Source organism: Phyllostomus discolor, chromosome 5, assembly GCF_004126475.2.
Source record: "Phyllostomus discolor isolate MPI-MPIP mPhyDis1 chromosome 5, mPhyDis1.pri.v3, whole genome shotgun sequence".
NCBI classification, from domain to species: Eukaryota; Metazoa; Chordata; class Mammalia; order Chiroptera; family Phyllostomidae; genus Phyllostomus; species Phyllostomus discolor.
This window is the reverse complement of record NC_040907.2, coordinates 58,242,962-58,270,159: the sequence shown is the minus strand read 5'-3', so window position 1 is coordinate 58,270,159 and position 27,198 is coordinate 58,242,962. Positions and strand designations below refer to the sequence as shown.

Sequence of the window (27,198 nt, the reverse complement as noted above, 5' to 3'; positions counted from 1 at the left end):
TAATTCATTCAATGTCACCTTATCACACAGCTGTACTTGGCAGAGTCTAAGCACTTAATGACCTATACTTTTGTTGTCTCTTTTGTAACTTTTTTCATATTCCCCCAGGATATTTGGTGGAATTCAGTACATATGAAAAAGTACCAAAAGCATGTGTTGTTTGTAATAACATGAATAATACAAAATACTTTTAAATGTCTGAAATATTGAAAAAGTTGTTATAACTTAAAAGCCAAAGATTCTCTTTAAAATCAAATATATTTAGTCTTTAAAAATGAGTACATCAGTTAAGCTGAATCACGAAGACGGGGGCCGAGTTTTCCAGCTGTGAATGACTCAAAGGACTCAGACATAATTCACATACTGAACATCCTATTCTGATGGGCACATGGCACAGAAATAAAGCCTCTAAAAGAAGACATAGTCCAGAGGTCTATTACAAAATCTAACCCCAAAACAAAGACTACCAATGCTTTAAGGGTTAAACTTTCTTTCAGCTCCGTTTCTCATTTTCAAAGCCCTTTGCAGAAACATTTCAGGCCCCCTTCCACTTCTTGCCATAAAAGGCAACAATTACAAATTTAAAAATCTTCTTCAGGATAAACCACAGGGATTCCTCTAAGTAAAACTAAAGCAAAGCAGCATACAGTAAATAATTATTTTTCTGCAATTAAAGGCATCATAGGAAAACAAACCAGTTGAACTAGTATGGTCCTTAAGCCAGTTAAATGGAAGAGTGAGCTTTCATAGCCTTGGGAAAATGTAGGTTTACAGGGCAAACTCTGCAGGGTTGCGCTATTGTGGAGACATGTCCCTTTTCATTGGCAAAAGAGAAAAGGAAGTGTGCCATGGCCAAAAAAAAAAAAGAAGAAGAAAAGAGAGAATACTGCTAGAGACATTCCAGCCGATACTTGATAAGGATCAGGAAGGTTTCCATCAACTCATGGCTAGAAGAAGGAAAATTTGTATCAGAAAGCAGCGGACCAAGAGAGACCATACTAGGTATGGGAGAGATTTCTGATTAAACTGCAGATTTTCAACAAGGGAGTCATTTAAACAGTGGCTCTCCTATGTTTTTTCCTATGACACAGAGTGAGAAATCTATAGATTATATCATGACCCATAAATACATACATATATGTAAATATACATGTTTATACACACATGTACAAATAAAAGTGAAGCACACACATGCATATACACAGAAACAGTGTAATAGAAATAATACCCATCCTTACTAGGCACAAAGCACTGTGAAAGCATCAATTCTGTTCTACTTTGTCTTCTAAACACACTGGTTAAAAACCACTGGTCGAAAAACAGTGATTTTAAACCAGCCCAGGAGATTTAAGAGTATGTTTCATAAAGGCCTTTGCTCCCCCCTCAGAGCCCCACAGCCAACTTGGGACAGCTGCAGTGGAGCATCTGCTCTCGGGACAGGTGACTTGTTGAGTGCTTGGGTAAAGGCCGCCTACACGGCTGTCTTCCTCCACGTCTGCCGTTCCTTGCTGCGCTGGCTTTTCTTTCTATGCCATGAATGCAGAGGTTCTCCACAGCTCTGTTTTTCATCATTTTCAGTTATTATTATGAGTAATTGGATCCATTTCCATGGCTTCAAATTACAGTCATGTGCCACTTAACCTTTTGGTCAACAATGGACCACATATATGACAGTGATCCCTTAGATTACAATGGAGCTGAAAAGTTCCTGTCCCTAGTGATATTGTTGCAGCACAACTACACAAATACTTGCCATTGTGTTACTATAAACGTGACTTAACATTGCCATTAAACAATAAAGGGTGTGTATCCCACTTTCTCTCCAAGCTGTAGCCAACCCTCTGTTTTCTTAGAGTAGGTAAATAAAACTTTGTGTGTTCATTTCTTATCTAGCTTTCTTTTATGGCTTAGAGAAGTCTGTTTAGGGGTGGGGGCAGGGAGAAAGGGCTGCTTGGCCCAGCCCTGAGATCCACAGCTGTCCACAGTAAATCTACAAGTTCCTGTTTGAAGAGAGATAGCAGCCTAATGAGGGGTGGAAGCTCAAGAAGCGGCCAGTGCACACTCCTTCAGCACTCTCCCTCTCTCATGCTCTCCCTTCTTAGGAGAGGGGGCACTTCACATTCCTCTCCCCAGTCTCTTTGTTCTGCTTTCCCTCTCCATCCTGATAAAAGCCTCTGCCTGCATTGAGATTATTAAACTGGGTTTTTGAGGGGAAAAGTACCCTATCTTGAATTTCCAGCATCTCTAATAAACCACCTCCTTCTCCCCAGCGCCTGTCTCACAAATTTGGCTTTCGGAACTGGGTGAGGGTCTTTTCACAGTTACATTACAGCTGCTTACAGTATTCAGTACCGTAACATGCTGTGCAGGTTTGTAGCCTGGGAGCTATAGGGGAACAGAAGTGGCCACCCCAAAATATATCCATTTGGCATAAGGATCATTTTAGGCTGGTTAATTTTAAGAAACAGCAGACATGGAAGAAGCTCTGAAAACCAAGCAGAAGTCACTCTTTGCAGAAGATATTTACATTTATAAGAAAAATCTCCATTTGTAAGAGTATCTTTCAAGCTGTACCACAAGAGGGGGATGACCATGTGTCTAGAAACTTACAATTCAGGACTTAAATTTGCACAACCACCTTACCTTTGTTTGCTGCACTTTTCCTGGTAACCTCCCATAACCACCACCCCTCTCCCTGCTCCCGGCCCCAACATCTTCTTTTGTCTTCAGCTGAAGATGGTATTTATGGTGGTGGCTTTGGTCACTATGATGAGTTACTCAGTTTTTCTTGGGTCTCTGTATACAGGAGGTATGCACATTATTAAACTTCTGCTTGTTTTTTGTCCTGTGAATCTTTTATTATAGGATGTCTCAGCCAACAATTCAAAAGGGTAGAGGAAAAATTATTTTTCCTCCCCTATAGAGCAATAGGCTATAACATATAGCTTAGGTGTGCAGTAAACTATACCATCTAGGTTTGCACTCTGATGCACTCACAAGTGCACTCTGATGTTTGCATGACTGCAAAATTGCCTAATGATACACTTCTCAAAATGTATCCCTGTTGTTAAGTGGTATATGACTGTCCCCTTGAAGCCCACTATCTAGGCCCCAGTTCTCAAGACCCATCTATCTCTTACACGTTTTCAAATGAATTGTCCCAAAATTGTACTGAACCTCTTCCCTATCACCTCACCCAAATCTTTTTTTTCAATATTCCTTATTTCAAAGAATAGCACCACACTCAATCCCTAACAAATCTGTGTGCCGTGGTTTGTGATTTCTTTTCTTTTACCTCTACATCCAATGGGTTACCAATTCTACCTTCTTATTATTCAGTGGTGTGCAGGTAATTAGCTCTGTTTAACAATCAGCTCTCTAGGCTAAAAAGCCCCAACTTAACAGCACTTGCCTGTTTCTGTGATGTAAACGCCCCACCACAGCCAATTTCAGGCAACCAACGAGATGTCACTGCACGCAGAGTTGGGAAGAGATGAGCACAAATGGCACCAGCACACCACTGTCTACTCCTCTGAACTATTTCTTATCTCCATGCCTTAATTCAGCATTTCATCTACTGTGTCCTCAACTAACACAACTGCATCTTTACAGATTTCCTAGCTACTTATAAGCTACCCCTCCACTGACAAGTCTCCAAAATATCCTTCTAAAATCAAGTCTCATCATGTCACTCCCCTACCTAAACCCCTTCATTAGTCTTTCATTGTCTACTCTTTATCTTCATAATAAGGCCTTTGATAATTTGGTCTCTATTAACACTTGAGCTTCATTTCTTGCCACACACCACCACCTATAACCTGTATCCCAATCACACTGACATACATCATCATATTCCCAGACATTCAGCATCACTCCATACCTTACACATTAGCTTAGTTGGTTCCTTTTCCCTAGGACAAACTTCCCTGCTCTTTTAAGATTCATCTCAAATCTCTTTTCCAGGAAATGTTCCCTAAACTTCTAAGGAAGACTTGATGTCTCCCACTTTTATACCTCTAGTATGTTTTACTACCCCTAACAGCCTTCATTGACTTTATTTCTTTTCACATCCGTCTCTTTCCACTAGACATGAACATCCTAAAGGTAAGAACTGGATCTTATTCATGGATATACCAAGCATATAGTATGGTGATGGCATGTAGCAGTTTCTCCAATAAACAGTGACTCTTATACCAACAACTAGCACCCTATGATAAGCATATACTAATTACTCAAACATCTGTTGAATGAAAATATATCAGTATGTTCTTGCCATCTTCCCAAGGCCAAAGGACCACTAAGATACCAAACCTGTACCCTCCAGACTGTTAGGGAGCACAGGATCTACTGCCATAGTCAAAGAATTTGTACCATTTGTTTGTTTATTTGTTTGTTTGTTTTGTTTGCTTACTGGCCTTGTTACTTTCCAAGGGCTTCTATAACAAAACAACTCCTAGCTTCAACTTATTTTCTTATAGTTCTGGAGGCTAGAAGTTCAAGATCAAGCTGTTACCAGAGTTGCTTTCTTCTGAGGCCTCTCTCCTTGGCTTGCAGTTGACTGTCTTTATGTTCACATGGCTTTTTCTTTCTATGTCTCCAGCTCCAAATTTCCCCTTATTATAAGTACATCAGTCATATTGGATCAGGACCCACCCTAATGACCTATTTTTAACTTAATACCTCTTTAAAGACTCTATCACCAAATACAGTCACATTCTAAGGTACTGGAAATTAGGTCTTCCACATATGAATTTTAGAGGGACATAATTCAGTACTTAACAGTCTCTTGTGAGCCCCTCAAAATACAGGAACTGTAACTTAGTCTTTTTTCTCAGCACCTATTATGACTAGCAGAGTATGTGAAATACAGCAGATCCTCAAATTATCTGTGGGATACATAAATGAAAGACCTTCCCAGAGGCACAGTCCATATCTGTGGAGCAAGTCCCTTTCCAAATCCGGTAGCCAGCACAAAGAAGAACATGGTTTTACTCTTCCCCTAAGAAGAGCTTTGGTCTGTCATAGTCTATAGATAGCCTAAAGTCAGACAACTGTGTTTACAGTATCCAACACCTAGCAGAAAAGTCCTTAAGTCCGGTCACCCAAAGCCAACTGACAATACCCTCATCCCTCCAGATTTATTCTTATACTCCCAGACTGAGTGTATCCTTCATGGCTAGAGTCAAAGTCAAGAGAAAACCAACACTGCTCTGTGTAAAGTACAAGGCACCAGCTTAGGAGAATGCCAATGTGGGCATCTGCCTTTTTCCTACCCAAAAGGAAACTTCCCCTTCACTGTTCTGTGTGATTTTGGTGGGTCTATCAATCATGTATCTTACCTTCCCAGCTATCAAGATGGGCATATGAACTAATCCCTCTATCCTAGGAATTTGAATCCTGAGCAAAGTAACACGAAGGCAGAAAATAATTGGAAGGAGTCCATTAAGCCAGTACCACGAAGGGTTCCTGGTTCACGTGTACCTGAAACAACCTTGGTTCTTGAGCTTCCCGAGGCTGGATCAACAGCCTTTGTTTCTGAGATCTACCTGATAAGACAAAAAAAAAAAATTCCATGTCCCTAAATTAGAAGGTGCTTTCTCCATAGCTCTCAGAAAACCTTGACACATATAATGGCCCTAGAAGTAGGATGTGGCTAGTGGCAGACCAAAATATAGAAATGGGAGCGGGTGGACCCCATTCATGCCTGAGAAGTTGTGCTCATTATCCATGTTACATCATTACAAAGAAATTAACTATACTACTCCCTCCTGTATTTTGGGACACACACACAATCCATATGACTCTGCATTTTCTTATCAGCTTTCCTAAAGACTTAGGAAAACTAATAAAAAAAATTACTGGCACCCTGGCCAGTATGGTTCAGGTGGTTGGAACATTTTCCCATAGACTGAAGGGTCACAAGTTTGATTCCCAGTCAGGGCACATGCCTAGATTGTGGGTTCAGTCCGCAGTCAGGGCTCATACAACAGGCAACCAATCAATGTTTCTCTTTCACATCAATGTTTCTCTCCCTCTCTTGCTCTCTCCCTTCACCTTGCTCTCTAAAATCAATAACCTGTCCTTGGATAAGGATTAAAAAAAGGGAAAAAAATACTGGTATGTGGCCATTTCTGACAGCTTTTGGTAAAATCCCAGAAATACTTAGCTTCAGCCAAGATAGTCTATCTGAATCAGAGAAGAAAAAATTCTACCTCACCTAGAGTGGCCCTTTCTCCTGGTAGAAATCCAAGATGCCAGAGAATCAGACAATCATAAAAAGAAACTGTGAAATTTGAATCACTGAATCAAGGATAATGCTAGAAAAACACAGAAAGGAAGAAAACATAGGAAAAGAGAAGACTGGGACTGAGGGAACTGGGGGAAGCCTGGTCACCCAGGTACCCCCTGATGTACACTTCCTCCTTGGCAAAGAGCCAAGTGCTGGTATGAAGCCAGGGGATGAGGAACAAATTGGTGTTGCCTTTATTTCAGAGACAAAAAGACAATCTGCAAAATTAAGGGCTGAAGAATGAGCAGGGCAGCCTGGCCTACTTCTAAGAGAAAAGTCCCCAGGCTGGGGCCCAGAGACAAGGGCCAACCCACAGAGTGGAAAATGCATGTAGACCAGTAGACTTAAGTTGTGTTAAGCTGCCATAGAAACCTTGGAAAATAAAAACCTCTCATTCCCCCAAAACCAAACTCTAGGTATTTTAACCCACTGCACCATGAGAATTTGGAATGCTGAAATAAATAGACCCTCATTAGGAAAACTGTACCCAGTGTCCTTCTCAAATCTCTTCATGGAATTCTTATGAGGCAACAGAGAAAAATAGGAAAAGACTAACTCTAGAAAACAAGATTGAATGGTAGAGATTTCCTTGGGCTATACAATGAGAATGACTTTGATTTACAAAGAATCTAAATCAAATAAGAATATCTCTCTCAAACTGCCTACATGCTATCAATTTTTTAAAGATTTAATTTGTTGCCCTGGCTGATGTAGCTCAGTGGATTGAGCGCAGGCTGCGAACCAGGCATCACAGGTTCGATTCCCAGTCAGAGCACATGCCTAGGTTGCAGGCCATGGCTCCCAGCAACCGCACATTGATGTTTCTCTCTTCTCTCTTCTCTCTCTCTCTCTCCCTTCCCTCTCTAAAAATAAATTTTAAAAAAATCTAAAAAAAAAAAAGATTTAATTTGTTTATTTTTAGAGTGAGGGGAAGGGTGGGAGAAAGAGGACAGAACACTGATGTGCGAGAGAAACCTCAACTGGTTGCTTCTTGTACAAGCTGGGGACCGAACTTGCAATCTAGGCATGTGCCCTGGCCAGGAATTGAACCAGCAACCATTCACTTTGCAGAATGAGGCCAAACCAACTGAGTGACACCACCGGTCAAGGATATATGCTATCAATTTATATGCTATGATACCTGGGAAGTTTGTTACCAAGCAAAGCCACTTCAAAAGGAGCTACTGGTCAGAAATCTAAGTGCCGGCCCACCTTCCTTGGTTAGAAGTGAGCTCAGATGCCGCACTGCACTGGGTCCCACCACCATATCCACAGCAGTGGTTTCTAGAGTGGTGCCTTCAGGAGCAGTACTGGCATAAAGCATTCTTTTCTTATATCTTCTTGGAATTCACTCTCCCATAAGTAATGTAATATACAGAGTATTTCTATTAAATGGTACAAAATCACTTGGAAGCAGGAAAAAAATTCCAGTTCCAGATGGCTAGGACCTGCCACTTACTTGCTAAAGAAAGTAGAAATGTAATTCCCCATACCCACTACATTTTCCCATCACTGTCACTAACTGCCCTGAGAAAATAGCCATTAGAGACAAACTACAAGGACTATTTGTGTTCTATGAGCAAAGGAAAGAACATAAAGTGGGTGGGGTCGTGGATGAGTAAGGGCAGGCCCAGTAGGATTCTGAAGATATTTTAACACTGATGAACACTAGGGTATCATCTGGCTTATTAAAATAGTGCTGGGTTGTGAGAGAAGCTGGCACATTTTCCTGGAGATGAGATGGCCCTGGGGGTTTGAACAAGAGTCAGAACACAGCTGCCATGGCTAAAACCAAGCAATACAGATGTCACATTAAAGTAATTCCATACTGTCCCACCCCGCCAATTCAAAATGCCAATGGAAGAAAAGTATTGAAGGAAGTCTTTAAAATAGACTAGATAGCTACTTTAAATACCAATTCTGTGTGTGACTAAAGATTTTGCTATTGAGAACCATGAATTACTATTGGTATAGTTTAGAGAGCTTAACAAAAATCTTACTGCTCAGGAAGATGAACACAATATGGTGTGATGTTCTTAGCTTGAAACAATCACAAACGATTCAAAGACTTCAGAAGTCCAAATGCCTTTTTGAGAGAATATCCTTCTAGGCAATTTTTTCCCTTCAACGTTTGTTTTCCTTATAAGTAGTACTGTCTATTATTCTGCCTATTATTTCCTATGTTGTTAACTGATATACCAGTGGCACATGTCACCACACCGCAGTACTCACCACCCTGAAGTATTCAGCTCCCTTAGAGAGATAAGCCAGGGAAACTGGAGATACCAGAGAGAACACTGTGTACAGTATATGGCTGTCTAAGCACTATGCTGTATATCTGAAACTAATACAAAATAACATTAAATGTAAACTAGAATTGAAAAAAAATTAATAAAAAATGTGAAAAACATCAGCACAGAGAGAGCCCTGAAAAATATAACAATGATATAAACAATGATAATAAAATGACTTTTAAAGAGGGAGGGAGGGAGGGAGGGAGGGAGGGAGGGAGGGAGGGAGGAAGGAAAGAAGGAAATAAGTAAGGGGAAAGGAACATCTCACACACACACATAAAAACAACTTACCAAATGCCTTCTTAGGTTCTATTAACTTCAAGGTAAAGAATTCCTCTTTTTTTAATTCCTTTAACTTCTTAGCAACCTCAAAATGACGCCAGCCAGCAATATTTTCTCCATTGATACATTCAATGTGATCTCCCACACAGATAGTTTTAGCTGAGTCAATTATGCTGCCATCTTTAATTCTCTAGAAGAAAATTAAGGATAACACTTAATATAAAATAGAACTGCATAACATTACTTTTCATGTTCTTGAAGTATTATATACAATACATTAACATATTAACAAAGCAGTTTAGCACTCACATTGAGATGGAATACCAAGCAGCAAAAGACAACTATCTTACCTCCAACCATTCTTCTTCCTTATCATCCAGAATTCAGCTCCATGAGTCACTGCCTCCTCTGAGAAGTTTTTCCAGACATTGCCCCCAGACCACACAACCAGGATTAGGCAAGGTACCGTGCTTCTATATTTCTTGCCACCTATGCTTGAGCTCTAAGCTAAGCACTTTACATTTGCTATCTCATTTGATTTTAACAACCTTAATGAGTGTCTCATGTCACAGATCAGAAAAATTGAGGATCAAGTCATTTGCCAAGTTCAACATTACCACAGTGCAATTGTTCATGTACCTCTCAGGCTCCATTACTGAACTGTATTATCCTTGGGGGAGGAGATGATCTTATTTACCATTGTAAGCCCTGTATCTAGCACAAATACCTGCAGAGAAAAGTCCCTCCATAAATGATTATCAGATCATTTCAGCATGAAGCCCATTACATAAGAATAGAGCTTGAGCTTTTTCTACTGGCTACCTTTTTTAAACCTTAGTTACAAATGCAGTGACTCAAGTCTTAGTAAAACTTAGCTAAGAAAATTGATACCTAATAAAAGACAAGTGTGTGTACCATTTGGGGAGCCAATAAGAATGATTTTATACTATCATTTCACATTTATATCTTTTAGGTGAAAAGAACTTTCATCTAAGGAGAAATTTCAAGTTGATTTTTTTTAAATCTATCTGAGTTGTATACAATACATCTCTGTTGCAGTCCCAAAATGCAGCCTAGGACTCCCTAAGACAGCACTAAGAATTTCTGGAGGGATTTTAGGAACAGGAACTCCAGAAAACTGCAAGTAACAACCCTGAAAAGGATGCACAAGTTCCTGCACTGAGGTATGAAATGGAGCAAAATGAAGGCCATGTCCTGCCTTGGGTGTCACAAATTCTCCAGGGGGATGATAGGATGGAAATATCAGGGGCTGCTGCTATTATGTGACACAAGTACGTGTATTCCCCACTCTTGCCAGGAGGAAGAATGCTATCTGAATCACCACCCTGATGGATCATTGAGTCCAAGAGCTAAAAGAAAAACTGACTTCATGTACCCCAGCATCTTCATAATATTGCAAAAAGAAAATAAAATCTTGTAGATCTGGTAGAAAACTAACCTAGGAAGGTTGAGCATTTTTTAATTTTTTTATTTTATTGCTAATATTCCAAGACTCACAATAGGTTTTTCTCACCCCAAAATGTTAAGAACACTGCTATGTCCACTGAAGTGGTAACTACTGATATGCTTTATGCCAATGACACAAGAATGCTCATTCGAACAGAGGTTACCATTTATCATTACAAATAGTGGATTATAAAGCAAAGAAACCAGAAAGTTCATAATCAAGCTGGCATTGTTATAATATAAGTCCATATCAGCCTTATAAGCTACAAAACAAACAACAGTAACCACAATGCACGACTCATAGAAACATAAGCAAGATCAAACACAGCATTAGAGTCCAAAGAAACAAAGAAAAACAATCTGTAATATTCTGTCACCTAACCATTCTTAAATCATTCAAGAATGTGAAAATTTGTAACTCTAACTTTCTTCTCAATTTTTATTCTATGACTCGATATAGCCTGAATATATTTTGCTTCAATCAACTACACCATACAAATTTCAGTTTCACATATTATTTTTCATTTAAGACATTGTTATAGTTTTATTGAAAATAAACATTATATAAAACTAATTAAATGAAAGACTTTAAAGACATGCATAAATCTTACCAGTAAATTAAAAAGCAGAGTCACAAAAAAATCTAGATTCACCTGGGCCTGTGAGTAGCCATAAAAGGCACTAGAATAGGGCCAGGCAGAGGGAGGAAAGGCAGTTACCAGAAGTCAGCAGGCAGCAAGATGAGAATCCAGGTGGGCAAGAGAAAAGTCAAAGTGTATGTAATCATCAGGGGCAGCAGATAAGGATCTGGGATGAAAAGACAGGAAAATCAACATAATAACTTGGAGAAGAGCACTACAAGGTAAACCAGATACAGAGCCAAAGTGGGAGACATGGATTTTACATCTTGTAGGTTACCTAAACCTTAGCTTCCTAAGTAAATGAATGCACAAGTTGAGACAAATGTCTGAAATCTAATATACTTTGATAATCATATAATAACTTGATAGAAATTAATAATGTCGCTAAAAGTGCTACTCAGGCACAAAGGACTAGGAAGGCAAAAAAGAGGCATTATTTCTATACTTGTATTTACTGAGTCACTTAATATCTTTCTCTACAACACTTAGAACTTTCTCTCATCTGACTTTGGAGATTAATGCCAAAAACGGCAAAGAAGAACCCCAGCCAGATGGCTCAGTTGGTTGGAACATTGTCCAAAACACTGAAAGGTTGTGGGTTCTTTTTCCAGTCAGGACACATACCTAGGCTGCGAGTTCAATTCCTGTTCGGGGCATAAGGGAGGCAACTGATCCATGTTTCTCTCTCACACCAATGTTTATCTTCTCTCTCTTTTTCTCCCCCACCTCCCCAAATCAATGGAAATACCCTCAGGTGGGGATTTAAAAAGAAAAAAGCAAAGAAGGCATTAAATATTTTTTGGAAGATAAACATTGACAACATTATTAAACTCAGAAGTCCCCAACCATTTCAGACCCTGATTACGGTATCTTCGCTTATTTCATCCCATATATGCACAGAACTCTGCCTTCTCATCACAGATACCAGCAGAACTCCAAGGTGGCATCTCACCCTCCCCAAAGTCTTAGCATTAGATTCAAAGTTCTTCAAGCTGCGTGCACCACGGAGATGGTCAGAAGCTCTGAGATCTGTGCAGCTGACCCTCCCAACACTGACCTCAAACCACATTCATAATAACAAACTAATGTTCACACACCAAGTGTAAGTAATTATTTCATTCAGTCCTCACAACTAGCCTAGGGGGAGAGTATTTAATGTTCCATTAGTGAATGAGAAAATCAAAGCACAATGACACATGGCTTAACCAAAATAACACAGCTAATAAACAGCAGAATTGGTCTTCAAATGGAGGTGGTATAATTGTAAAATGTATGCTCTTTCCACAAAACACTCAGCTTCAGATAGATCTAACTAACCCAAGATCAAATGACTAGTTAAAAAATTTTTTTAAAAAAGACAAGAGAAAAAGAAAGAAAAGTCAGATGAGATGACCTCATAAGAAGAGTTTTGGGTTATAGCTGTCCAAAATGACCTATCGCTTTGGTAATCATTTTACAATATATAAGTATATCAAATCAATACACTCTACACCTTAAACTTACATAATGTTGTATGTCAATTATAGCTCAATAAAACTGGGAAAGAAAATGACCTATCATCTTTGAACTCTGGAATCTCTTTTTTGACAACCCCCACCTTTCCGCTTCACTTTTGCTTACTTCTACTAAAGCTGTTGTTTGTCTCTATCACGGCTTCCAGATCTCAAATGTCTATTTTCCCAGATCACCACTTCTGTTCAGGCTTTACATGCCTCTTCTCACAGATCTTAGCTTCCATCCTAGAGTCCTCTGCCCCTTTGAACTGGACATTTCCAACCTTGCTGATTATTAGTTCTGGATAATTAAGTAACCAAAAAGTTAGAAATAGGTGAGTACTGCCCTGGCTGGTGTGGCTCAATGGATTGAGTGCCAGCCTGTGAACCAAAGGGTCTTGGTTCAACTCGCAGTCAGGCCACATTCCTGGGTTGTGAGCCAGGTCCCCAGTAGGGGATGTTTGAGAGGCAACCACACACTGATGTTTCCCTCCCTCTCTTTCTCCCTCCCGGCCCTTCTCTCTAAAGATAAATAAATAAAATCTTTAAAAGAGAAAAGAAATGAAATATATGAGTACCATATTCCTCAGAATAAATATCATGCTAAATGTAATTAACTTAGTTCTACTAAAGTAAAAGTACCCCAAATCATAGATTTCTATAAGAAGATATTCTGAGAATGACAGTTTTGTGGTTTTTTATAAATCACTTAATTCAAAATAAACTTAGTTTTTAAGTCAATTTAGTCTAATTTCTTAACTACATGGTATAAGTCCTTATTTCTGTTGTGAATCAAAATATAAGTCTTCTCTTAAACTAGAAGTCAGCAAACGATGGCTCACATAGCTACTTTTTTGATACAGCTCATGAACTATAAATGATTTTTACCTTTTTAAATGGCTAGGAGAATAAAAGAATAATTGTGACATGTGAAAATTATACTAATGCAAATCAGAGCACCCATAAAAAAGGTTTTACTTATTTGGACCTGCCACACACATTGTTTTAGTGTTGCATATAGCCGTTGCTTTGCTGCAATAGCACAGCCCAGTAGGTGCAATAGAGACTGCAGTTGCACCAGAGATTATGATGAAGCCTGAACTGTTTACCATCTGGCCCTTTATAGAAAATGTTTGCCAACTCCAGTCTTAAAATGTATAAGGAAATTGTTATTCAAATAAACTCAATTTCTAATTGATTCACACACTTTTTCCTGGGAAACGCTGAGACTTGAATACTAAAATCACAAATGTTTAAGTCTGTTGTCTTTTCACCTGAAGAGTTTCATCTGCGAGGACCATGCAGTACTATGAAATACATTTCTCTGCATTGATCTCATCTCATAATTATGTGATCATTTGTCATTATTGCTATCATTAAAGTGTCAGCTATGTATTTTGGGTGCTGTGAAACATTTCTCATGTCATCACTTTTACCCAAATAGTCCTATAAAGAAGGTGCTAATATTCCCATTTGAGAGAAGGTACAGAGAGGTTTAATGACTGGCCCAAGGTTATACAGCAAGTTAATAAGTGGTTGAACCTAGACTGAAAACAGGCCCGTCTGATTCTAAAGGCATGTTCCTATGCATCACACTACACTGCCTTCCTAATCATGGCATCCTCTCTCCTCTCTGAACCCTCTCATCTGAAGCCCTAGCACAGGCTCTACTCCTACTTCAACCTACCCTGACTTTCAGCCACAGTTAAAAGCATATCAAGTACTCACTTCAGCAGCACATACACTAAAACTGGCCCTGCACAGAGAAGGGAAGACTGCATATCATCCTTGCGCAGGGACCATGCTAAATTCTTGGAAAGTCCCTTTTTTTTTCTCCTTATCTTGGCAAAAAGAAACTCTGGAATGGCAAATCAGTGATAAATGAAATTGATTACTTCTAAGGAGTGGAGGAAATGAGCAATGGGATACAAGGGATAGGGAAAAAGAAGCACATCTCTAAATATATCTTTTAATATAGTTTTAATTTTTGAATCATGATAATATTTTACATATTCAGAAAAAGTAAGTCAATAAGAATGAGGAATAACTCGAACTCAATTCAGAAAAGCAATGAGATTCAACATTATTTTAAATAAGTAACAATCATGGGGAGAAGAAGCAGGAGAAAATATATTCCAAGTAACCTTTGAATAGAATACTTACAACATATACATACATTTAGTCTAAAGACAACAAATACACACAAATTTGAAATCTTCTTAATAGATTTCTTTTGCATAGTATAGATATGGTAATTCTAAAACTATTTTGTGTATATTGTAGGGCTAAGCAAATGAGTAAAAACTTCAATGATTTTGAAAAGTAAATTATGGGGAAGCCAACAAGAACCCTGTGGTGCAGGAATATAATTGGAAGCATAATAAAAAAACTTTTAATTTCTAAAATGCATGGTTTCTGACCCTACCCTGAAAAAACCAGAAACAACAACACTCCAGTAGCAGTGAATGAGTACAACTAGTATCCACCTCTCAATTTTGAAATCAGTCCTCACAAAACAATAACAACAACAACAACAACAACAACAACAAAAGAGCTCCCAGAAGAAGTGGTTGATTCCAGACCTGGGGAAAAGAAGATGTAAGATGAGTCTAGAACATCTTGTGCCAAAAGGAAGGAACTGTTGACTAAAATGACAGAGCCGTGGCAAAAGGATAGAGGAGCCAGCTGAAAGGGACTCCTGCAGGCTGCTCTTGGAAAATCTCAGCCCCAAAATAAACAATGGTGATGGCCTATTACCCACTGAATAAAATAAGAAATCACGTGTCCTTGTTGATAATAGATAAGCAAATAAATAAGTGGAGTGCTTCTTTCAATAGAATGTTTTAAAGGAAATACATAAGGAATGATGGAATTAGAAAAAATTGCCATTTTGCAATCATTATAATAAAAATTGACTCAAGCAAGACTTACCAGTAGATGCAAAATCTGTGGGGTACAAGTAAGAGAACATGACATTTTCATAATCTCAAAGCATCTCCCCACAGATTGTTGCAAAGGAAAATATAACTCTGCAGTGAATTGACTGGCAGACACTACCTTAGACAAGTGACAAAAATTAACATCATAAATGAGACAAACCAACGTAATGCATCTTCTGATGTATTGCAATGAGAAGGACACCGCATCGCTTATTGACTTTTCCTGCCAAGAATGAGCAATCTGTTTTTCAACATTAGGGAAAATCAGAAAAGCCCAAATTGAGGGAATATTCTGTAAAAGGATGAGAAACTTTTCTAGAATAAAGACAACTAAGGAGACACAACAACTAAATGATCCTATATTGGACCTATAGCAGGGGGGAAATACCATAGATGAAATTATTAGGACAACTGATAAAACTGTAATTGGACATATTAGACTAGTTTAAAAGCATTATATCACAGATAGATTTTCTGAATTTCATAGTTGTACTATAAATGTATATAAACGAACATCTTTGTTCTAAGTAACTACGTTTTAAAGTATTGAGGGGTAAAGAGATGATTGATACAGGCAGTCCACTTTTTCAAATGGTTCAGAGAAAATTATATATATAATTATATATATATATGTCTATGTGTGTAGATGTACCCACAACATGTGTGTGAGAGAGAAGAAAGCAAATGCAGCATATGGTAGAAACTAGAGATCTGAATAAAGGGTTTTATGGAAGTTCTTTATGTTATTATTACATTCTTTCAGTAAGTTTGAAATTATCTCCCCTTCAATTTTTAAAAAATCCTATCAACCATGTACACAGTATAATATTCATTTCTCTTCAAAGCTGAACTATATGTTGGCAGCTTGGTTTATGTACCACGTCTCCTTGCCGCTATGCTCTCTGTCTCCACACAGCTAGTGACTAGTTCTCTGAGGCAGGCACATGTTTGACAAGGCATAAAAAAATAGAAACACGAGCTCTGAACATCAGAGGCTGAGATCTGGAAAATCCATGCATGTTGGCAAAACTTCCAAGCCCTTCCCTGCTGACATTAGAAAGAAGGCATGGCTGCGTGTGCCTCATGTCCTGAGCTTCCCTCAGATAGTCCCACATGTCTTTCCAACTCACGGATTTTCCATTTGGTCACCCAGTCAACCTTCAGCACAGTCATATCTTTTGCAGAGCTAAAAATACCCATTCTATCCAATGGGAAGTTAAATAAGGTACTATTTACAGTTAAGCAGATGACTCCCCTGAGACTGTTTTTTTTTGCTGCTGTTGTTTTTTTTTTTTTTAATGATGACAATGCTTCAGCAAAGCAAGGATTCAGACAAAATAAAGGCATGAAAATATGCTCTGTTGTATGAAGTTCATCACTTATTCTTAGCTCAGTAGTAGGACAACCAACTCTGGAGTCAGATCTCTTAGATTCAAATCCCGAATCTGTCCCACTGCACAATTCTGAGCAAGTTACTCAAACCTCCTGATCCTGCTTTCTACATCAGTAGAGGCTGATAACAGTGCCTACCCATGGAGGAATCTCAGACCTTATGTTGAACAAAAGAAGCCAGAAACAGTATAGTACATAATGTATGATTCTCCCTAATGAAGTTCAAAAGCAAGCAAAACTATGATGATAGAGGTCAGAAGAGTGGCGACCTTTGTGAGGAAGAACAATGGCTGGGAAGGGGCACAAGGAAGGTTTTTGGGTGGCAGATATGAAATTTTCCTTACTTTGGGTGCAAATATATAAACATTCATTAAGCTGTTCATTAAAAATTTGTTGCACCTCAACAAAAAAGTACATAAAATAAAAATCATAGTACCAACCAAGTAGAACTACCTCGTACATGTTAAGTCAGTGTTCTTACAACTACTTACCACAATAGTAGAACTGTTAGTTTTAAGAGCTGAATCTACTTTTCTTTTTACCATCCCTCAGTTCTTATGAAAATGTCCTAAATCAGGAAATCAGCAGGGAAGTCATCGGATATTAATGACTTACCGACCTGCAAGAGCTCAGATGGATAAAGAATAGTCACTGGGGCCGGGTTTTCAGTAAGTTCTAAGTTCTAGAGGAAGTTGAAACTGAACAGAATTTCAAGAAAAGGGTAAACCAGAAATGAGATCTTTAAAACATTTTTAAATGAAACATCACCAATCTATCCATCCCTCCTGAGCTGACTCTCACTCTGAAGACCATTTCCAACTTTCCTTGACCAGGTAGATTTTTCTTAAATGTTACCCTCAGTTAGGTCATGCAGTTATTTTTTAAGACTTACCTTAATAAATGAATAGCCAGCACCATTATCTGTAATGGTGAGACCAAGTGCATCCTCAGATTTATACACACTCACTTCTTTTGTGATCCCTTTTACATGGGCAAATATAAAATCTTCAAGACCTATTTGTGATCCTAAGAGTTTTTCCATGTCAACTTTCGGTGTGTTTAAAGTGCAATATAAGATCTGCAAGGAGAAAAAAATATTTTAGGTCAGTTTCCATAAGGAAAACATTCTAGTCATTAGTTGACTTAATAAATATTTGAGTGACATATTCCTTAATTTATGATATAAGAAGTTCATCAATAAAGTACAACACAGGAAATGTAGTCAATAGTGTTATGGTGACTAGGGAAGGTGCCAGGTAGGTGCTGGAAATATCAGGGGGAATGCTTTGTAGGGCATGTGATCATCCAGCCACTATGCTGTACACCTGAAACTAATACAAAAATAACATTAAATATAAACTGTAATTTTAAAAAAGGTTGCATCAACAACATTAGGTAATACATATTGTTTCCCATGAGCCAGGCTGTGTGCTAAGCAATTTACATCCATTATCTTATTTAATCTTCACAATAATTTTATAAATACATTATCACCTCCACATAACAGATGAGGAAATGGAGTCTTAATGAGAGTAAATAATTTCCCTAAGGTCACTAAGCCAGTACCTGTCAGTCAAGAGCTCTGTTACCTCCCACTTACAATGCTGAAATCAAAGGTTGTGTTCCCAGAGATAAGGTCATGCTATGTATACCGCAATGAAAATCCAGGCAAGACTATTTTTTGAAAACAGGTTAAAAAATTTAATGAGGAAAATGTTATTCATCTTGCATTATACTGCCTGAGAAAAGTAATTTAAATCTTGAATGAAATGCTAAAATGAAAATGTCTAAACTTGTCTAAAGTGGGCCTTAAAGACTAACGACTCCAATCCCTTAATTCTAAAAAAGGGGAACTAAGGTCTGGAGAGCTTAATGCAACTTGTCAAACTCACACGAGGCTGGGACAGAATAAAAAACTGGATGCAAGAAAGTTGTACAGAGATTTTAAAGGGACTTTCTATGGATACCAAGTCTTTATTTGACCTCATTCTCCTTCAAAAATATGACTCATTTTATTAAATTCTGCAGTGCTACTCTCAAGTCTGTCAAGCACAATTTGGGCAATTTGTGGGCCCAAATACAAAATTATAGAAGAGGAAAAGGAAGGTTGAAAATATGGCATTGGTTTAGAAATTCAGTTCAACAAACATTTATTACCTTCCATGTACCAAACCAAAGAAAGTCATTTTAATAGAGCTGTTTTATACCAAAATAACTAAATGAAATTTTTTTAACTTTTTCATTACATAATGTTTGCCACAAATAATACTAGTTCTTCCTCCTTCCCTGACCCTTGCTCCAACTCTCCCCCTGTATTCCCAAGTTTCACAATATTCCCAATTCCTGGGCCTTGATATACCCGTGAATCTCAGAAGCCTTGTGAATCTCATAAATGGTATAATTACTACTTATCCAATGGCTTTTTAAGCCACATCAAAATATATCTGAATTGAAACCACTCTCCCTGCTATACAATTAGAAGCCCAGCATGGTCAGTGTAGTCCTGACCAAACCCCATGGGTATGTGAAAGAAGCTAGTGATGAGGTCTAGGAAGAGGCCTGCAAGGGTGCAAACAATAAATGCCTGGCAGGAAAAACTACTGCCCCCACCCTTTCCCCTTTTCATCCACATCTGGGAGCTGTGCTAACCGCTTGGCCTTTAAATGTAACCCTTTGTGTTCTCAGGAAGGACATAATGTATTTGACTTTGTTGTTAGTAAGTTTTTGCAAATATTCTCTAGTGTAAAAATTGTGTTATTCACAGAAAAAGTAATTTAATCCAAGAATGGCTATCTCTTATTTTAATGATAAAATCAGTGTTTTAATTAGTCCACTAACAAAGATCATTGATAATGGGTAGAGTGTGGAGGGAGTATGCATAGAAAACAGCTTTTCCCAACTTCCTTTCTCAAAATCATAAGAAATGAATAAAGAAATAAACATAGTTTTCTTCCCGTTTTTCTTATAGTGATTGTTAATGATATTCATAGTGGATCCAAAACACTACTAATACAAAAACAATTTACTAGGTAGACAAGAAACAAAACATTAAAACATACTGATGATATAACAGAGCAGGAGGCAAAACCAAAAAGGAAATTCCACACAAAGTGGAATTCTAGTTATTAAGCCACTTCCCTTCTCCCCATTTTTCACATGCTTCACTGCAGAGCAATTAGACTTCCTGTAGATACACCCCTTTTCCATTGTGCTTCCTCTTCTGCAAAATAATGTTACATTCCAGGTAGCCAGAAGTTGGCAGGCAAGGCTTCTTGTTTTCTGGCAGAAAGAGTGGAGCCAGCTCAATTCTTCGGGGAATGGAGCTCCACAGGAAGTTGTGTTGAATACCTTCAGGAATGTAATGGACCCTGGGAGGTGGCGTAACAGCCAGCCCGCTGCAGTAGCAAGTAAAGAAAACTCCATGGCTTCTGATCAACTCTTCACAGAAAAATGAAAACCTAACACTCACACAACCTCAACACACAATTATCGGCAAAACAAATATATCTGTAAGTATGTGATAAAGGTCTAGAAATTCAAACACATCTTCTGCACTGTATTTTGAACTGAAAAATAAGTTATACACCTCTTTCTGAGTGTTGCAAAGTTGGTGCTAATTCATCTACTCCCCAATTACCTATTGGACACCTGCCTTTTGCCATTCTGGGCTGCACTGTAGATGCACAAAGATGAATGTGACCAGTCCCTATGTGCAAGAGCTGCCTGTCTGGCAGATGCTCCAGTGAGGTAGCTAGCGTGAGGCAACATGAGCCAGTTGTAATATATCAAAATCCATGAACATGATAAACCAAAGGAAACTCAGATACGCATTGTGAGCTTTCCTACCTTCATTTATACATCTCCTTCAATCCAAAATCTAAAATGCCTGTCTGCCTGATCTACTCCTATGCCCTTGTCCATCGACACACTGTTCAAATATGACTGCCCAGGTAGAATCAATCACTCTTTTCACTTTTCTCACATTATTTAAATCTAGTTCCCCATTCAAGTGTCTGAGTCCCCTTGCCTCGAAGTCCAGTTGGTGTAACACATATTCGTCACTCTTACCCTGAGAGATAGGAGATTTTAGTCATCTTTCTCTCTCCTGAAATGGCTAAGAGTGCCCTGCTCAGTTTATATCAGGATGGCATTGTAAATACACATTCACTTATCTCATTTAATGCAGCATACATGTATACTAGGTTTTATTATCTTCATGTTATAGATAAGAAAAGTATGATTTTACACAATTAACACTGATCATTAATGTTTAATATTAAAATATGTATATTTAAAAAACAAGAAAAGAAACAGTGAGGCAGTCACATTATCAATGTTCCTTAAAAAAAATATTTGCCGGCCCTGGCTGACGTAGCTCAGTGGATTGAGCGTGGGCTGCAAACCAAAGTGTCGCAGGTTCAATTCCCAGTCAGGGTACATGCCTGGGTTGCAGGCCATGACCCCCAGCAAACTGCACATTGATGTTTCTCTCTCTCTCTCTTTCTCCCTCCCTTCCCTCTCTAAAAGTAAATAAATAAAATCTTTAAAAATATGTATTTGCCACCAGAGAATAAGTATACAAGATAAAAGGCAGTAAGACGTAGTACTTAGCATTGCTTTTAATATTCTCTGGTGAACAAACTAAAGCAAAAGAAAGTAAACTCAAGACAAGGTATACAGGGAAAAAGACCCATTCATTACATAAAAATGTTCTTATGTTTTTCATTGTAAAATGTAACCCTTAACATTTTCTGGGGTATCTACATTGGTGCTTTACTAACCTCATTGCCAATTTTCATAAGATAGAGTACTCGTTGATACAGAGATCTGATGACATCACTGGGTTGGAATAGGAAGGGTCTGTTGGAGGAAGTTGCCCAGGGCAATGGTAAACAGCCTAGGACGGGATGGGCTGAGAAGCTGAATGCCTCCAGAGCATAAGAAATTATGGGCTAGAGAAAATTTGAAATATAAGAAGGCTCTTGGGTTCTCTGGCTCACTGGCTCTCTCTCTCTTCTTCCTCAAAGATAGCTGGATGATCTGCTGCAGCCACCCAAGTGTATTTCGGATGGGAAGGAACTCTGGGTGCAGCCTAGGATCGGGCTAGCCTGGCAGAGGGTGGCAGGGTTATTCTTCTCTGGGTGTTCTAGAGGAATCAGGTTCTGAGGCAAAAGCCTGCTATTCTAAAGTTGTGTAGCTTTTGTATCTTATCTTGTTTTAGTTTGCAAACTAACCCTGTAGAAATAAGATAATTAAAAATTAACAGGGGGAATGACAGGAGAACTCAGGTGTTAAAGAGGTTAACCTTAATTGATAGGCTTAAGCGACTGATGCGAGTTGAAAGCTGTTATTCCAAAATCATGAAGCTTTTCAATAAAGACTCCTTTCCTTTACCACCAAACTTTGCCTCTGGAATTCCGCCTAGAGGGTGGCAGCAGGCAGCGGGACCCCACCTGCTGTTCAATAACAGCATGGCTGTTCAATTTTTTAAAGCAGCGCTGCCCAACAGAAACATAACGCAAGGCACATACTTTTCAATGTTCTAATAATCACACTAACAAAAGTAAAGAAATAGGTTAAGTTCATCTAATTTAATTTCCTCAATTATATAATACTATATATCTAAAATATCATTTCAACATATAATAAATATGGAAATTGAGACAGTTTACATTTTTATTAAGTTTTTAAGATCTGGTATGTATTTACCCTTACACCCTACCCGCCCGCCATTTGAACTAGACTCGTTTATCCATATTTGGGTAGCAGCTCCTACACTGGGCAGTTCAGTTCTAGAATTTCTGTCTTTATCAGTTTTATACTGTGTATTTTTTTCTGTCTCCATATATCCATGTCATTCCCTTGGCCAAAAATTCCATAGCTTAAATACAACTTCCAACCCCAGTCTGTTTGTGTCCAAAAAACTTTCCCCATCCAATAAAGTCTAGTTAAAACACTAATTTTCTGTTATTATCACCATAGGCTAATATTACTTTGTCATCTTCTATATACCTATTAAACTTCATACATCTTTTGGGGACTTACCACATGCTCCTTTGTATACTTTAGTAGGTAAAGATTTATCTTACTGTCTTCTTCATCTTATTGTGTGCCTTCTGTACATGACAAATGGATTGATGGGAGGAGAAAGTGACTGCCCTTTGGGGCCACATGGCGAAGGGCCTAGCACTGTTTTCGAGCTGGACAGCAGTATCTGCAGTGTCCACTCCCCTCCCCCATGATTTTCCTTTGGAAACTTTTCCTTCCCCATTTTAAGACATATGGTAGCTTGGGTGAGAATGACCCCATCCTCAGTTCCATGGGGAATGAATCATGATTAGGTTTAAATAGTTAATGACTAATTCATAATCCAATTTAGGCCAACAATATCCAAGAATTTGTTGGGGTTTATGGAGAATCTTCTCTGTTCCATATAAACTACTATAAAGGTCTCTCTGTCTCCTCTCTTCTCTCTCTCACTCTCTCCCCTCTCCTCTGCCCATTCCCCCTCTCCCCTCCATACCTCCATGTCATATGGAGTCTAAAATGACTGCAGCCACCACTGCAACATTAGGAGAGTGGAAGTGGGGATAAGGCTGACACACGGAACAGAGCAGAGCCCCCAGATACAGTGTGTTATGGAAAATCAGTCAGTAGTGGACACTGGGAATTGTCTACCCCTTTCCCTCCTATCATAACCTTCAGATATCCGATATCAATACCTCCTATGTGTTCTAGAGGAAAATGATTCACACCCCCTGCTTAGACATAAGATTTAAACTATCTAAGTGGGGATGTAGGAATAGGCATGTGGCCCAGTCCTGGCCAACACACCACAGGATGAAGACATCCAGGAAGCTCATGGAAATATTTTTTACTAAAAAAAAAAAAAAAAAAAAAAACCACACACAGTAAAAGACATCTTCCTCTGGATGTTGCCTTATCTGTATATGGTCTAGGAACTTCCAGCACCATCTTACTAACCAACTGAGCAAGAGACTGATACCAAGAAAGACAAAGCAAACAGATGGAATAAACCTAGGTTGTTGACATTGATGAGTTGCTCTATTAACCAACTCTTGAGCCCACTCCACCTTACATAAAATAATGATTGATCTTGTTTTAGCCACTTTGAGAAAAAAGTTTTGTGCTACCTGCAGCTAAAAACATCCTGTCTGTTACATAGTCCTATCCCAGAATGTTTAGCTACATGAGCCAATAATTTCACAAGCCCATTCTGGGTTGAATTTTCTGTTGTTTTCCACTAAAAGATTCATGACTGATAGAATTATTATCCTTTGGATCTTCATAATTCTTCATGATTTAAAAGTACTTTCTACCTACTTAAAAATTATTTGAGGTACATGGTGAATTGTGTTTCCTTTAATGCATTGTGATATTACACATCCTTATTTTAATTTCATATCCTATCCCCTCTATCAAAAATTTTAGGCACCAAAAAAGTACCAATATTTCCAATATCAGGAAAATAAATAGTTCTCTAAAGAGGAGCTATGTCACCCTTGTAATGTTTGTTTTTAAAAAAGAAAAAATTATATACAAGAGAAAAAACAATGGATTAAGAGGTAAGAGTTCTAACTCCAGTTCTGTACTCACAGTGAGCTTAGTCAAGTCTTTCGACCTCCTTGGTGCTCATGTGCATCAGTGAAATTTGGCCTACCCACAGAGTTACAGACAATGAGACACTATATGTGAAAGTGCTTTTTAAACTAAAAAGCTCTATATAAAGGCTATTATTACTATTCCTGGAATACAGATGTTTCTTGAACAATATACCTATGCTTAACAGCTTCTTAAAATTACATTACTTCTCCTAAAGATATAAGATTTTGCTCCTTTTTTATATCAGAACCATGATGACTTTCATTTTCTCCCATAAATTACATTATCCTTCAACTTTCTTTGTTGTGGAAAGATAACTCAGAGACAGTAATCTTACCATGCCTTTACAGATCCATTGCTACTATCTAGTTCTTTTCACATGGTCATGATTACTCACCCTTGAAACTCAATATGGCTAGGATGATAAAGTCTAAACTACTGTGTCGGGGCCATTAACATAAATTAATATTGCTTTTTCTCCAATGGCACTATTATATATTCCACAAATGTGGCTTGTGGATAGAGTTAAATAAATCATTTCTCATTAGTGCTTCAAAAGTTATTCTGGCCCACAGACAGGCTACAAATGTCTCAAAAAACACATTAAAATTCATTTTTAAAACTCCAGGAAGTCAATTTTCAATTTTCTTTTGTTTAATGCTTTCCTTAAACAGGAACTGAGTTAGCCCAAGATCCCACATGTTCCAAAGATCTCTGGAAGAACTTATGGGTGTGTGTAGCTTGCATTGCTTGCATTACCTTATGTGTGGATATGATTGTAAATATAAGCAAGCAACTGGAACAGTTACATCTTGTGGCCATCTAAAACAGCAGTGTTACTAAATATTTTAACAACTACTTTTCTATATCTCAATCTACCCCAAGAATCTTGCTAAATTTTACATGTTTTCTAAAATAAGCATTATAAAAAATATCAGCCAATGTCATTATAAAAAATAAAGAAAAGGAAGTACATAATAATAAACCTAGTAATGAACTAAGCCATACTGTCATCAGAAGTTAACACCATATTTTTATACACAAGAAAACCACTGGGATTATGTTTCCTTCATTAATGACTAACATTTCATCTGGTCTGTTCTTATTATCTAAATCTCAAAGACTTTCTCAAAAAGATAAAAAAGATTTTCTTACCCCTATCTAGTTAATTACCCTTAAAATATCAGGAATTATAAATAACCTGAAACTAAAAACAAAATAATTATGACAGGAAAGATTACCCATTTACCCTGAATGCTTGAACACAAGGAAGTAATTTTAGCCAAGCCACAGTGACAGACTTGTTCTACTCAAAGCTCTTCCCCAGAGTTCTGGGTGTCTTCTCCTAAATGATTCCCCCAAAATATTTGGTAAATGTGTTGTGTCAAGAAACTTCTAGAATTCAAACAACTCTTCAGTGACAGTCACAGACTGGGATACCCACTCATCCCTATTAGCTGCACAGTTTGGATACTGGCTCCCACTTCCAGCAAAGCACTGTGGAAGTGAAGGAACTGGGGAGACAGAGTTCTAGAAGAATGAAAAAAAAAATCAAAATTAAGGTCAAACGAACATTAAGTGATTACTTACGTGTAAAAGGTACTTTCACATATTACCCAATTTCATCTTTACAACAATCCTGTGTAAATACCCATTTTTATTATACCCATTTTTTGAAAGATTTGCAAATAAAGACTTAGAGAGGTAAAATGGCTTGTGATTACATAGTATGTGGCACAAGTGTAACTCCAGCTCTGATTGTTCATCCCCAAGCTCTGTTCCTTGCAGTGTTGCCTCTCCGCCTCCAAATATCTGCATGCAGTCATCCAAATTACTGATTACTTCCTAAAGCATGAGCTCAACTAATTCTAATGAGTCAGGTCATAAGGGCAGGCATTACTCTGTGCCCTGAGCACACAGGACAAAAATTAACGCAGACCCATTAGCTGATTGTCTAAGTCACATGGCTAGTGAATAAAAGAGTAAAAACTGGAATTCAGACTTTTGGGCTCTTTCTAACCCATAATGCTGTACCTACGATGTAAATATAAATTCAGCTTTGAATGTAAAACTCCCAGAAGGCAGAGACTACACAGTTTTTCATCCACATGGAGCCAAATACACCGTGAGTTTTTCACATTCCACCACTTCCTGAAAGAGGTGAGAACAGCTTACAAAAAGGAGTTATTCCTAATTGGACTTCAAAAGTTTAATGTATTAGGTGATTAATAAATATAGAAATATTGATAATATTTAATTTGACTTCCTGTAAATAAGTAATTTTTAAATTATTTCTTCCAGTTAAATCATTTCAAAACTAATTACCTTAATGTCTTTGTATTATAAACAGACATTTAAAACCTCATGCCTATTATTTTCCCAGTATGATACACAATAAATTTCAAAGATTTGTTTTTAAAAATACACAATATTTTATGTTACAATGCCTTTGCCTTAACCTTGTCAACTGCTGCAGTCCTCTAGAAACAAGTTTCACAGTTTAGAAAAGATATAAAATTGGCTACAAGGCAGAGATTTAGAAACCTGATACCGAATGCTCTATTTAGACCTTCAGAGGATATAATACAAAGCCCTGCCTCGAACTGTGTAGAAATTTCTATAAATGATTCACTTCTAAATTAGCTGTGGGTCAGCAGCTATGGGCAAGTCTCAAATAAAAGGTGAATCATCCTTTGTACTCTTCCTCCTCCAGTTCCACTACATATTTCCCCCAGTATTTTTAATGAGCAAAATAATGTGACAAAAATAACTTTATCC

General features: G+C 38.0%; 1 protein-coding gene across 2 annotated transcripts in view; it reads right to left on the bottom strand.

The window, feature by feature from the left end:
• GIPC2 (GIPC PDZ domain containing family member 2) overlaps positions 1–27,198 on the bottom strand; it is an 83,454-nt gene that overhangs the window by 36,506 nt on the left and 19,750 nt on the right. For both annotated transcript variants that reach the window (XM_036026337.1, XM_028513461.2), the window contains exons 2-3: positions 17,690–17,875; positions 8,875–9,055 (exon numbers count right to left, since the gene is read on the bottom strand). In XM_036026337.1, the coding sequence (XP_035882230.1) occupies positions 8,875–9,055; positions 17,690–17,875 (367 nt within the window). The remainder of the gene's footprint in view (positions 1–8,874; positions 9,056–17,689; positions 17,876–27,198) is intronic.